This window comes from Castor canadensis, chromosome 1 (genome assembly GCF_047511655.1).
Source record: "Castor canadensis chromosome 1, mCasCan1.hap1v2, whole genome shotgun sequence".
NCBI lineage: Eukaryota > Metazoa > Chordata > Mammalia > Rodentia > Castoridae > Castor > Castor canadensis.
The window spans coordinates 25,977,700-25,990,681 of record NC_133386.1 but is presented as its reverse complement, the minus strand read 5'-3'; the positions used below and the strand labels follow the sequence as shown (position 1 = coordinate 25,990,681).

The following is a 12,982-nucleotide window of genomic DNA, read 5'->3' as shown; positions in this document are numbered from 1 at the left end:
TAGGATTTCAACATATTACTCTCAGGGGATGGGAGGACCACAGACATCCAGTCCACAGCACTCTGCCCCAGGCCACAAAATGCATTTGTTCCATCCCAGTAACGCCCAAAGTCTTACTCATTTCAGCATTGACTCAAAAGTCTCAAGTCCAAAATCTTATCTAAAATCATCCAAATCAAATCTGGCAGAGACTCAAGGTATGATTAATCCTGAGGCAAATTCTCTCTGGCTGAGACCCTGTAAAATCAAATGTTATGTGCTTCCAAAACACAACAGTGAGATCAGAATAGGATCAACATTCCCGTTGTGAAAGGGAGAGATAACAGAGGAGGAGGAGGGGAGGAGAAAAGGAAGGAGGAGGTGGAGGAGGCGAAGAAGAAGAAGGTTTTAGTTTTTCTGGTGAGTCTGAGATCTGAACTCAGGGCTTCACACATGCAAAGCAGGCACTCTACCACTTGAACCCTATCTCCAGTTCAGAGAAAAAGAAATGGATAATAGGTCCTAGTTAAGACCCGGACTTTAAAGGCTTGACATAGGCTCTTCTTTCCAGGCCCACTGGATGCTGGACACAGGTTGGGCACCTAGTACTCCCAGCAGCGCTGTCTCTACCTCCAGCTCTCATGTGTTAGCATCACCTACCTACAGCTCCACCAGGCTGGAATTGTGCACTGTAGCTCTGTAGTCTGGGGTACCTTGCCCCACAGTTCCATTGGGAATTGTCATAGTGGCCAGCCCTTGCACTGGCCCTCTGCCTGCTTCATGCACCTAAGGCTCTAGGCAGCTCCATCCTTCAAAATCTAGGTGGAGGGCTGGGATGTAGCTCGGTGGTACAGCGCTTGCCTAGCATGCGTGAGGCCCTGGGTTCAATCCCAGCACCAAAAAAGAAAAAACAACAACAACAAAAAAATCTAGGTGAAGACGTCCACATGCTCACACCTCGTGCACTCTCCAAGCTAGTGGAGGTGACACTGTGTGGATCCTGTGCCTCCAGCGGGCCAGTCGTCATAGCCCACACCATATCTTAGCCCACCCTTGCTAAGGGGACGGCCCAGGAGTGCTGCTTTGGAAAGCAGGAAGCAGACCCTTGAGGCTGTGTTAGGCATTGAGCCCCAGGGTCCAACCTGTCCCCAAGGCCCTCCTTTGAAATTGTTCTCCTCCATCCACTCCCTGGTGCACTGGGCCTATGATGGGAGTGGCAGCCCCTGACAATCTTTGAAATGTCTTTGGGGTCATTCTTAGAAAACAGGTCCTGTCTTCAGTACAGGTGTCAGTTCCAAACTAACCTCCTTATCCAAGGGGTTACTTGGCCCCGCCTTTCTCTCCTGAGCAGGCTTTTCATTTCTTTCAGGATGGATAAGCTGAGAATTTTCTCAAGTTTTAATTTCTGCTTCCCTTCCTATTAAAACTTTTGTCTTTAAGTTGTATTCTTTTTCTTGTATTGTACTTTAGGAATTCAAGAGAAGACACACCAGACTTTTTCCACTTTGCTTAGAAATTTGTTCAGCAAAAATATCCTATTTAATCAGCCATAAGTTCTTTGGCCCATGTGCCATTAGAAGAAAACACGCCTCAGCCAAGTTCTTTGCCACACTGTAAAGAATAGTTTTCTTGCAGTCCCAGAACATGCTCCTCATGTCCCTTGAGACTTCGTCAAACCCTGACCGTGTGGTACAACCCCCACGCTCTCCTTGGAACAGCCGTGGTCATCCTCAGCATCCTTGTATTTGTCGCAAGATTATAGTCCTTTCAGGTGGCCCCTGTAGCATGCCATGTGGCCAGTTTGCAGTATTTGTTTATCCTTTAATTTTAAAAATGTCACTCTCAGGCCAGGTGTGGTGGGTCAGACCTGCCTGCAATTCCTACTTAGGATATGGAGATGACCTAAGTCATCTGGTTACACCCTAGTTCTCTAGGCAGTGCCTGGCACTTCCAGGTGATATGGGGCTGTTTACTGATTAGGATGGGGTTCTCAGCTACTTCACTTCGGTTAGTCTCCTGGCCTCTCTCATTGCTACCAGCGTTTACCTCTGCTCTTCCAAACTCGGCTGTGGTGTTCCTTACAATACCCCTCCACCTCTGTTGCTGTATTTGAAATCCTCTGTTGTCCGCTTCTGGGGGGTTGAGCTCAGGTTGTTCACAGGTCCACAGTGCCCTTCTGAATATGCCCAGCTGGGTTCAGTAATACACCTGCCCGCTGCTTGGGCTCCACGAAGCTACCCACCCGTGGAGCTTGTCACACCGTGTACCTCCATACCTCTTTACCCAGACCCCAGCATGTCACCCAACTTTTCCTTGTTAAAGCTCCTCATCTGTAAAATGTATATAATCACGGTACTTAGCTATCTCATGGGGTGACTGTGAAGATCCACAGAGTGAAATTACACAAAACACTTAGAACATGTGTGTCACAGGCATCCCGTGCTACAAGCACTAGTGCTTGCTTTTCTCTTCCTGAAGGACAGGTGAGCCTCCTCTGAGATGTCTCCCTCAGTTTCTCCCTCGGGGGTCCTTCCTCCTGTCTTTATCATTCTAAGTGACAATAACTTCCTCATGAACATGACAGTATGTCACCATGTCCACGTATCTACCCCTGCTTCTAGCAAGGCAGGCACATGGAGCAGGGGCATACTGAATGTTTGTGTGTAGAATAAGGAACAACATGTATCCAGAGAACAGAAGGTGACTTCTAATTAGGGGTTCAAGTTTTGTTTTTAAGGAATATTGGGATCTGAAGAAAAATTCTCTTTAGACTATTCATTAAGGAAGTAAATAATAAATCCAGGAGCCAGAGTGTTTCTTTGCATATGGCTCAGAATTACTTTCATGATGAAAATGAGAAGAGTTGAATCAACTCACTGCCATGTTTTATTTAAGGTACCTGTGCATACAGAGATGCCCGCGTTTCCTTCAGTGTGAGTGTAAACCGAGGTGTGTGAGAGTGGGTTCAGGTGTGGGGAGACACTGGCAAAGCCATAGTTTGTGCCCTGGGGGCTTGTTACGTTAGGAAGCATGCACGGTAGAACTGAGTTTTTGCATGGCATGTGGATGACACTTAGGCTAAAGAAAGCACGTTAGGGGCATTTTTGTTTCACAGTGTTGCTTATGCTTAACAATCAGAATCAAGGTCATTGGGCTAGCATGTCAGCATTTCATTCTGTGCTGTCGTGATTTAATCTCAGGACATTTTGTGTACTTTAAAGTCTGTGCTTACACTTTTATTCCTTTCCCACATATTATTTGAATCATCTCTTCCCTGTCCTCCCAGCAGTCCCCTAACTGGCTCCTCCCTCCAGTGTGCTCCATCTCTCTGCCTGTGTTCTGATCTAGCTCTCATCTGGTTACTTTCTGCTCAACAGAAACATATGAAGTTCTTCCTTCTGGCTTCCACTCCCCTTCTGATCTCACTCTCTGCCTCACTATGAGAACGTGAGGCATTCCTTCTGTTCCTTTTCTTATCTCCCCTTTCTTTGTTCAGCAAAACCACCCTCCAGTTCAGGCCTAACTCAGCTGATGCCCCTTCCTTGGATTTAATCATCATCACTGCTCCCCTCCCGCCCCCCAGCACTTTGATCTTGTCTCTATTAAAACCCGTCTCAGGTAATATTGGTGTCTTCCATTGGACTATGAATGTATAGAAGTATCCATGTGTAACTCATTGTCTACTTTTTGCCCAAGGAGAGAAAGAAAGGGTGTACATTTAATAGAAAATTGAGAGTCTGAGCCAGGCATGGTGACTCACACCTGTAGTCCCATTTATTCAAGAGGCTGAGAAAGGAGGATCTCTTGATCCTGGGAGTTTCAGGCCAGCCTGAGCAACAGAGTGAGATCCTACTTCAAAAAGTAAAGCACTTTTATTACCCCAGCCGTGTGGGAGGTGAACTCTGTCTCAAAGAACAAGCTGGGTGTGCTGGCATATTCCTGTATTCCCAGACATGCAGGAGATGAAGGTAGGAGGATCTTGGTCTGAGGCTGCCCAGGCAAACAACATGAGACCCTATCTGAAATATAAGTGGAAAGTAAAAAGGGCTGGAGGCATTGCTCAAGTGGTAGAGCACTTGCCTAGCAAGTGTGAGGAAGGAAAGAAGGAAAGAAGGAAGGGAGGGAGGGAGGGAAGGAAGGAGGGAAGGAGGGAGGAAGGGAGGGAAGGGAGGGAGGAAGGAGGGAGGGAAAAAGGGAGGGAAGGAGGGAGGGAAGGAGGGAGGAAGGAGGGAAGGCAGGAAAACTTAGAGTCCAGAAGCACATATCTGAGAACAGCAAAGCTTGAGAAGCCCAGGGTGGAGCACATGAAATGGTATAAGTTCAAATCTGCTCATGACCAGATGGGACTGGAGCCCTCCCTGGGTCTCCTCAGTGAGTGTGAGGCGACAGGAGCTGGGATCCCTGGGAGGGAGGTCAGTGTGGCTGCCTGGAAGCTGCACTTTCGCCCAGTGTCCGCAGTCCTGCCTGCCCTTCTCAGACTGGCATTCGCAGCACATCGAAGCTGTCCATGCTTCTTCACTTTCTCTTCTGCAGGTCCTTCGATGGCTTCTCCAGTGGTCAAAAGAATCAAGAACAACTGTTGACGTTAGCAAGCATTTTGAGGGAAGAAGGCAAAGTTTTTGACGAGAAGGTTTTCTACACTGCAGGCTACAACAGTCCTTTCAAATTGCTCAATCGAAATAATGAAGTTTGGTTGATTCAGAAAAACGAACCCTCCAAAGAAAACGAATGAGGAGGTGGAAGGAAATTCATTGCCGGGGCAAATCTGCTTATTACAAACATCAACGCCACCTACAAGCAAAGTGCGTGTCTAGTATCTTCTACCTGAGAGCTAGTATGAATTGCGCTCATTTCCAGTGTGCCTTTTTGAATGTTCAGAGCTTTACTTAGATAGATGCCAGGGGACAAGTCTGAAAACATGTAACTCTGGTGGCCTTTGTTTCTGTGAGGATCCGGACATGCCACGGTGCTTCCCTCTTCACTGCATCACAGTCACTTTGCCTTTTGCTGCTTGGGTTCATGTCAGCTGGATGCAATGCCTCCCAGATAGTCTCAGTAGAAATAAGCGTTAAAGATTTATCCTGTGTGGAACTAGAGGCTGTCAGGCCTGGAGAGGTGAAGTTCAGCTGGGAACAGAAATAAATGGTCTTTTACTGCTGCCCTTGTCCCATCCAGATGCCCACTCAAGAAAACTCTCATGCAAAAGCATTGATAAAATTTTGAGACATAGGACAAGGTTATGAAGTTAGGAACTTCCTGTCCCCTTGCCACTTAATAAAGGTATGTTTTTGAAAGACACATAACTTAAAACTTCACATGGATTTTTAAAGTAGCTCATACACTATTGTATGAAAATGATTATCCAAAGTGTGGGTTGCTATAAAATCAAGGTTAGGAATCCTTGCCTAACTGGGGAAGGTAATGTCACATTCCGGTCCCTGCTCTATTGTGGCTCCCAGGGGAGGAACACAGTTGGAGCTCAGTAGCTTCCTGACAGTTACAGCTGCCCATGGGTTCATGGCTGCGTTTTCCTCACTGCTTGAGGTCACACCGTCACTTGTCAGGAGAAAATCACTGCACATGAGGTTTGAGTGGCCAGTGGATTGGATGGAGCTAGATGATGTGCGAGGTCCCCTCTACCCTAACGTTACACAGTACCTCTTAAATTTCATCTCCCTGACCTGGATACACTTAATGGTTTCTGTAGCTGACATACATGGATTGCCTCAGAAGTGCACTGTTCCAAGCGTGTCACCAGAATGTTCACACTCGGCCCTCAGATTGACCCACATTGGATGATCCCCATTTTATAGATGAGGAAACTGAGGCACAGAGACTTTAGGTAACTTGTCCCAGACGAAACTAAGGGTAGAGGCTGAGTGAGTCCAGCACTGTGACTTCTAAGCCCACACTGATGACCACCACACCCCACGGCTGACTGGATGGTGATACTCCTCGTCCAGAGACGAGTCACACGACTCTGACCTCAGAGGTCCCTCTGAGGTGATAATTTTTTACTCAAAACAAGCTAGATTCCTGGTTTTGTAATTACTGTGGATATGTTGAAATTCCTGGCAGCTATTTCCAAAGATATTTCCTTGAGTTGGATATTAGAATTTATTAATTCTTTGCATATTTGTGCTTGCCAAAAAGAAATTTTCTTTTATAGCACATTTACCATCACTAACTATGGAACACCTTTCAGCTCTCCTACTGATGAATGTCCACGGTACCAATCTCCACTGTTAGGATGCAACTATTTCTAGTATTTAACCTCCAGTCCTATGTGAAACATGCCTCTCCTATGCAATCAATGCCACTTTTTAATGAGAGGTGCATATTTCTGATGACCAAGATTAGGGTGTAGCTGGGCACTGGCAGCTTATACCTGTAATCCTAGCTACTTTGGAGGCTGAGATCAGAAGGATCCCCATATAAGGCCAGCTCCAGCAAAAAGTTCATCAGAAACCATCTCAATCAACACTTGGCAGTCATTTCAAGCTATGGGGGAGGTTGAGATCAGGAGAAGTTCCAGGTAACCTGGGCCAAAAAAAAAAAAAAGTTTGCAAGACCCCATCTCAACAGAAAAAGCTGGGCACAGTAGTGTACATCTGTATCCCAACAATGTCAGAAGCCTAACATAGCAGGATCAAGGTCCAGGCCAGCCTAGGCAAAAAGACGCTCTCTCCAAAATAGCCAGAGCAAAAGGACTGGAGGCCCAGCTCAAGCGGTAGAGCACCTGAGTTCAAACTCCAGTACTGAAAAAAATTCAGTTGTAGGTAAAAAAATGTCCAAGAAGAAAAACTGACTTTCTACCCGTCAAGTTCAAGGTATGCCTTTCCCCCTCCTCTTTCTTAAAACCTAAGCTCAAACATTTTCAGCCTTAAATTGATCAACCCAGACAGTATTTCTCACTGAATCAGTTCTTTTAATTTTGTGATTGGCACCGATTTTGAAATATTCCTATGTCAACATCCCCTTTTCATTTTCTTCTTTTAGCGATGAGAAATACCAGTGTAGACTCTTTTCTATGGCTCAGCATTCCACCTGTGCTGTTGGTGGTTTTCTTTTGCAGTGTGGGAGCCTGAACCCTGGGCCTCATGTGTCAAGTGCTACGAAGACGCTACCCCACTGAGCTACACACCCAGCGCGTGGTCTTCCGTCCTCTGTAGCCTGTCCCGCTCAAATTCTACCAAGCACTGGTACTGTCCCTTCTCTCACCGCCAGAAACCCCAGGTTCCCTGTGACCCTTCTGCAGAATAAATCTCATCTCTCTCTTGCTGTGGTTATCCATTTCCTCCGGGAAGAGTCATCCAAAGGCACCTTTGGAGCTCTGGGTTATGAGATGGTGTCCAAGGGACCATGACAGGACCTAAGGTGGGCAGTCCCCACCCACCCCTGTGTTTCTTCCAGAGCCATCAAGGCATTTATGCTTGTCAGGTTTTTAGATTACGGTTTTTTAAAAAGGCCAGAAAACAATTCACTGAAACTCTGTGCATTTATTTCATTTCATTCTCTCTTTAAAAATGTGGCTTTTCCCCTAAACATTTCCCTGAAATAACATTTTCCTTCTTCAGGTCATTATGGTGTCCCCACTGTGTTTCAGGCACTATGCTAGGAGACTTGGTCCCCAGCTCCTCATCAGTGACTTGTCATTCACCAGCAACATCACTCTTCTTAGTCTCAGCTTCCTGCTGAGAACATAGCAAGGGACATGACGGACAAGCCACCTGTCCTCATGGATTTTACATTTGGGATGGAGGTCAACACAAGAAAGATGATTTGAAGTTGTGTCAAGTGCTATGAAGAAATGCAACAGAGTAGTGGATGTCATCTAGCGTGGCCTGAAAGTTCTCTGAAGGAGAACTCCTGGATGTGTCAATGGTGAAAGCCAGGAGCAGATGAGCATCTCGGACAGATGAGACAGCATCTAAGAAAGAGTCCACATTCAGGGCCTGCAACAAAAGCTGCAATGCTGCTTGCTGAGCGGGACAGCTGGGCTGGGAGAGCACCGTCTCTGTGGGTAAAGAAAACTGCTGACCTTCCACAGGCTTTTTCAGGAAACCCACAGCCCAGGATCAATGGCCTTTCAAAAGGATGGACTGGACTTTAGCTGTGCTGCGGTCACCAGAGTGCATAGCTGCTGAGGGTGTCATTTAGAAGCGAGCTCGCTGATTGAGGGTGCTGTTGATTACTTCTGCGACTTACTTGGAACTGCCATTTCTTTTCTGAGATTTGGAGTTGTGACAGACAAACATAGGCAGGTGGACCATTCAGATTTACCTTCAGGTTGTCTAGTTGTGCAAGTGTGGTTAGACAGTCTCCAGCTTTTCCCTCCTTTAGAGCTCATCATATTTCAAGATGAGGTCACACTGTTCCCGAGGGAATATAGAGCGTACCCCTGGGAAAAGCAGAAGTAGCTGACAGCATGCTTTTTTTCTGCCAACTTCTAGCCAAAGGCTGAGTGAGGTGGTGGAACAATACCCAGCCTATTTGCCCAACCTGGGACTCTTCAGAAGCAGCTTTTGCTCTGGAGCTCCCTGGTGGGCTGGTAGAGACTTTGCCAAGTCAACATTGCTGTCTGCCAGCTATCTGCTCAGTCCTTCTTTGTGTGGTCCTTCAGAAGTGTAACTTCACCACATCTCTTTGTACTTCTAACTCCATCTCAACCTCAAATGGACTCAACTGGTACCAGTGGCTGGAGAACAAAGGTGAAAGCATTTTGAGAATGCCTGGCTGGTTATAAGGCCCCAGCCCTGGTGGAGAGGTGATGGACAGAAAGCCCCTGACACAAAGAGGATGTGCAGTTATTGAAACTTAGATGAAGTGGTGTCCTGGTGCAGAGGAATGCAACGAGAGGGGGATGATTCTGGCGTCTCAAATATGGGCAAAAGAGTAGACACTAAATACATGGGCAAAAAACTAGAATGGTTACTACTGAGTTGAATTGATATCCTATTGGAAGGTAGTGAAGAGCAGAGGTCAATCAACAAACAACTGAAAATCAACTGTAAGAGCCACAGTCTCTTGGGCAAGTTGCCAACAAGTCCTCATCTCCTGCAATAGCCAAGTAGAAAAATTCTGAAAGTCAATGACACAAGATCAAGCTTGGATGGCAAAACCAGTTAACCACCCACAGATGTCCAACCAAGTCTGTAATGTCAAGGTTAAAATCAAACATGGGAACCTGAAACATGTGATGGGGACATTGGTAGGTGCCCCAACAATTTTGACTCCCTGAAAGTTTGAGTCTACAAAGGAAGTCTACCCTTCCTCACTAAAAGCTGGAACTGTCCCTCCTCTTATCCTCTACCCTAACACAAGAAAAGATGATATAAAGTCCTTCCCCCATAAGGCTACAGGTGCCCCCCAGGAGCTGTTCCTATCTCTTCTGGCTACCGGAGTTATCAGCAGTTAAGTCACAACATCACTAGTTGGGGCTGTGCTGAATCTGATAAGGGAAGGAACGGACTACATCCAAAAGGAGCTACATCATTGTACAAAAGGAGCTACATCATTGGGTCACCAGGAACTAGGAGATGCCAGGGGCATCTTTCTGGGACTGCATTCTGAGGTCATTTGATAAAGATGCCAGTTTCTTAACACTAAATAAGGGAGAATTTCTTGACTTGGGGGAAAACTCAAGATACAGGATTTAACACCATAACAAAGATGCCAGAGGACAGTGTAAACTTGCTGCTCACAGAAGCCTAGAAAAAGTGATAGAAATGTTGAAATGCTAGACTTTGTTGGTCAGATAGTAGAGGAAGGAATGCAGGAGGTCAGGGCTGCTGGAAAGGAGATATGAGGCCAGATGACCTATCAGAAGATTATGTTCCCTGGGGAAGGACAAGAGAAACCATCATTCACCAAGGCCACTGCAACCAAGGCCATTAGGAGCACACTGGCAGGAAAGGCTGCTGAGAATAACTTGGGTGATGAGAGGACCTTGAAGAGCCCAGAGGACAATATTAACTACAGAAGCTAGGATGTCATCATTATGTTAACTACTAAGCTCAAAATGGCAGTCAAGGGAGCCTGACCTGGTATCCCCAGGGACAAAATAGATAGGTAGTCAACAAAGGTAATGATTTATATATAACCAAAAGAGCACAAGAATTGGAGAGATCACGCCAATTATAAAAAGGAGGAGGAGGAGGAGGAGAAGAAAAACAACCAAGAGTCCTCGCCCAGGTTCCAGAGCTGAGCCAGTTTTCTGACCCAAAGCTTATGACCAAAGAAGGGACTGGATCCCAGCGGAAAAGTCCCTGCGTATTTCAGTATGTGTGCACAGTAGTGATTCCTCCAGTCTTTTTCTAAATGTACCTGTGGCCATTTGCTTAGGTGGCTACACGCTGGGGAAAGAGGAGTATCTGGATATGTGCAGGTCTCAACTAACATTTGAAATCCAGAAACCAAGTGTCATTACAGTTCTTGTCCCCCATGAAGCTGGGAACATATAGAAGTTAGAAAAGAAACATAATTCTAACCAAAGTTTGGCTGGCAATATGTCCCTTGGGTCTGCAGACCCACCACTAGTTATTGCCTGTCCCCGGATGTATAACTGACACTAACATGTGGCAGGTAGAACAACCACACTTTGAAAGTTAAAGAACTTTGAAGAAGCCAGGTGCTGGTGGCTCACGCCTGTAATCCTAGATACTCAGGAGGCAGAGATCAAGAGGATCGCAGTTTGAAGCCAGCCCAGGCAAATAAAAAACCCATCACAAAAAAGGTGAGGTGGAGTGGCTCAAGGTGTAGGCCATGAGTTCAAACCCCAGTACTGCCAAAAAACCAAAAAAACCCAAAAAAACCAAAAAAACTTTGAAGCGTATAAATCTCTAAACCCCTATGCCTCAACCAGGTAGTGAGTCAAAGTCAGTATGGCCTTCAGCAGTGGTTGTTAGGCACTCTGTGAGGAAGAACTGCTTCTGGCCACGATGGTACAATAGGAACTCAATGTACCCTTCCATCTTTACAACCAAACCCAGACAAAGCATGGCAATTAGGGCTTTCAGACCAGGAATATGCTCTCTCAGAGAAAGGAAAAAACGAAGTCAGTCCAATGACTGCTCATGCCAGTGGCCTGGAGTGGTTTCCAGGCAGCAAAGCAGGAAGGAGGGAACCAGATAGAGACCAGTGGTCTTGCTGAATTGAGGGGACAGAGATCAGTGTTCCAGGCAGCCAAGTAAGTGAGAGGAGGAAGGAGAGAAGTAGAGGGGGAGAGAAAGAAGAGAGAAGAGAACTCTGTAGATCTGCAGTGGGTCGCCTGAATACTTGGCTTAGTGAAGATGTGAGAAGAAATTAACCAAACCAAAAGATGAGTTACTGGAAAGTAGTTGAACAAATCACCTACCGATCACATACAGAGCAGGAAATCATTTCTTCTCCCACTAGCAAGAGCAGAAGTAAATCACAGTGCCACCGGCATCATGTCAGGTGCTGCTTTAACAGAGACATTAAGTTATCCCTAGGTTAAGTTGTCCAGAGACTTACAGCAAAGCTTAAAAGCAAGCACCAAGTTAATTTCAGGAAACTTACTTGTGCACCAGAATAAAAACTAATACTACTTAAATGGATACAACAAAATCCACTACCAACAAAATCATATCGACAATTCCCAACATGAAAAAATTATTACAGAAATAAAACAATACAATTCATAATTAGGAAAAATGATCGATCATTAGAAGCTGATCTAGAAGTGACAGATGAAAAGGAACTAGCAACTTGGATCATGTGGTCTGGCAGATCCTATGGTACAGGAGGTATCAGTGGTAAGAAGAATAAAACACCAGTGTGGAGTATATGACAAGAGGCAATAGGAGAATGACAATGCAAGTCCCTGGGGTCCTGAAACCAGGCTGTGCTGACTGCAAGAGAGAATCACATGCTTTTTGAGAAACAGCTTCTGCTGTGCTACTGGGTCCTGGGAGAGGTAGAAACGTGAGACCCAAATTGCCCATCTCATCTAAGTCCGATGGGAACCAACCAAGTTATAGAGTTGGCAGAACTAGCAGCACTCCATCACAGGACAAAAATGATATATCCAGCAGCAGCTGTAAGCAGGTCTTGAGAACACCTACAAACTATATGTGAGAGGTAACCCATGAATTTATTGGTCAGACAGTAGAGGAAAACACTTGGGCTTTGTTTATCCATGAGTTAGCTTACTGTGTGACTGCACACTGAAAATGCTCCCTATCCAAGGACAACATTGAATAATAATTGCAAAAAAAAAAAAAAAAAGAAGAAAATGTTTTGCAGTCTTTTTGCAAGAAAAGGGCAGAATTGTTGGTGGTGCACCCGGTCATTGACTTTGTGAGGGAGGAGAGGTAAAATATATATGGAATCACAACACTGGCAAATGGCCTATTCCCAAAGGCATTCTCCATCCCTAGGCAACACAGCAAGATGAAATATAATCTACTGCTGCCATCTGGAAACTCTGGATTCCTTGTGTCCAGGGACCAGTAGGCAAGAGGAGCCCACATATTGACAGGGGTAATTGAGCCTGAACTGCTGTTACATTATGGGGGCAGGGAATGATATGCATGGAACTCAGGTGACACTGGAGGTGCCCAATGTGCTCTTTTCCCAATTACAACTGAACAGACAAGTGTAGCAACACTCATTTGACAAAGGTTCAGGTCCCAGTTCAGGATCTTCAAGAAGGAGAGCTTGGCTCTCATTAGGAAAGTCAGAGACCAGCAGAGGTGAGAGGGTGAGGGGATCAAGAGTGGAGGAAGGAATGCTGAATGTGGCTTAAAGACCAATTGCAGGTTACCTTAAAAGCAACTGAGGCCAATAAAAGGGGACCGGGAACTAGAGAAAAGGTTAGATCAAAAAGAATTAAACCTAGAAGGTAACACACGCACAGGAAATCAATGTGAGTCAACTCCCTGTATAGTTATCCTTATCTCAACTAGCAAAAACCCTTGTTCCTTCCTATTATTGCTTATACTCTCTCTTCAACAAAATTAGAGATAAGGGCAAAATAGTT

At 45.6% G+C, this 12,982-nt stretch overlaps 1 protein-coding gene and 1 long non-coding RNA gene across 2 annotated transcripts in view; one reads left to right on the top strand and one right to left on the bottom strand.

Annotated features, from left to right (window-relative positions):
• The window catches only part of Hebp2 (heme binding protein 2), a 7,791-nt gene extending 2,654 nt beyond the window's left edge, over window positions 1–5,137 (top strand). The window contains exon 4 of the mRNA XM_020179418.2: window positions 4,513–5,137. Within this exon, the coding sequence (XP_020035007.2) occupies window positions 4,513–4,711 (199 nt within the window). The 3' untranslated portion in view covers window positions 4,712–5,137. The remainder of the gene's footprint in view (window positions 1–4,512) is intronic.
• On the bottom strand, window positions 4,610–12,982 carry LOC141423280 (uncharacterized). Its single transcript, XR_012448009.1, has 2 exons — window positions 11,336–12,982; window positions 4,610–8,677 (listed from the first exon to the last, which is right to left on the bottom strand). It is a non-coding gene; the product is annotated as an uncharacterized lncRNA (long non-coding RNA).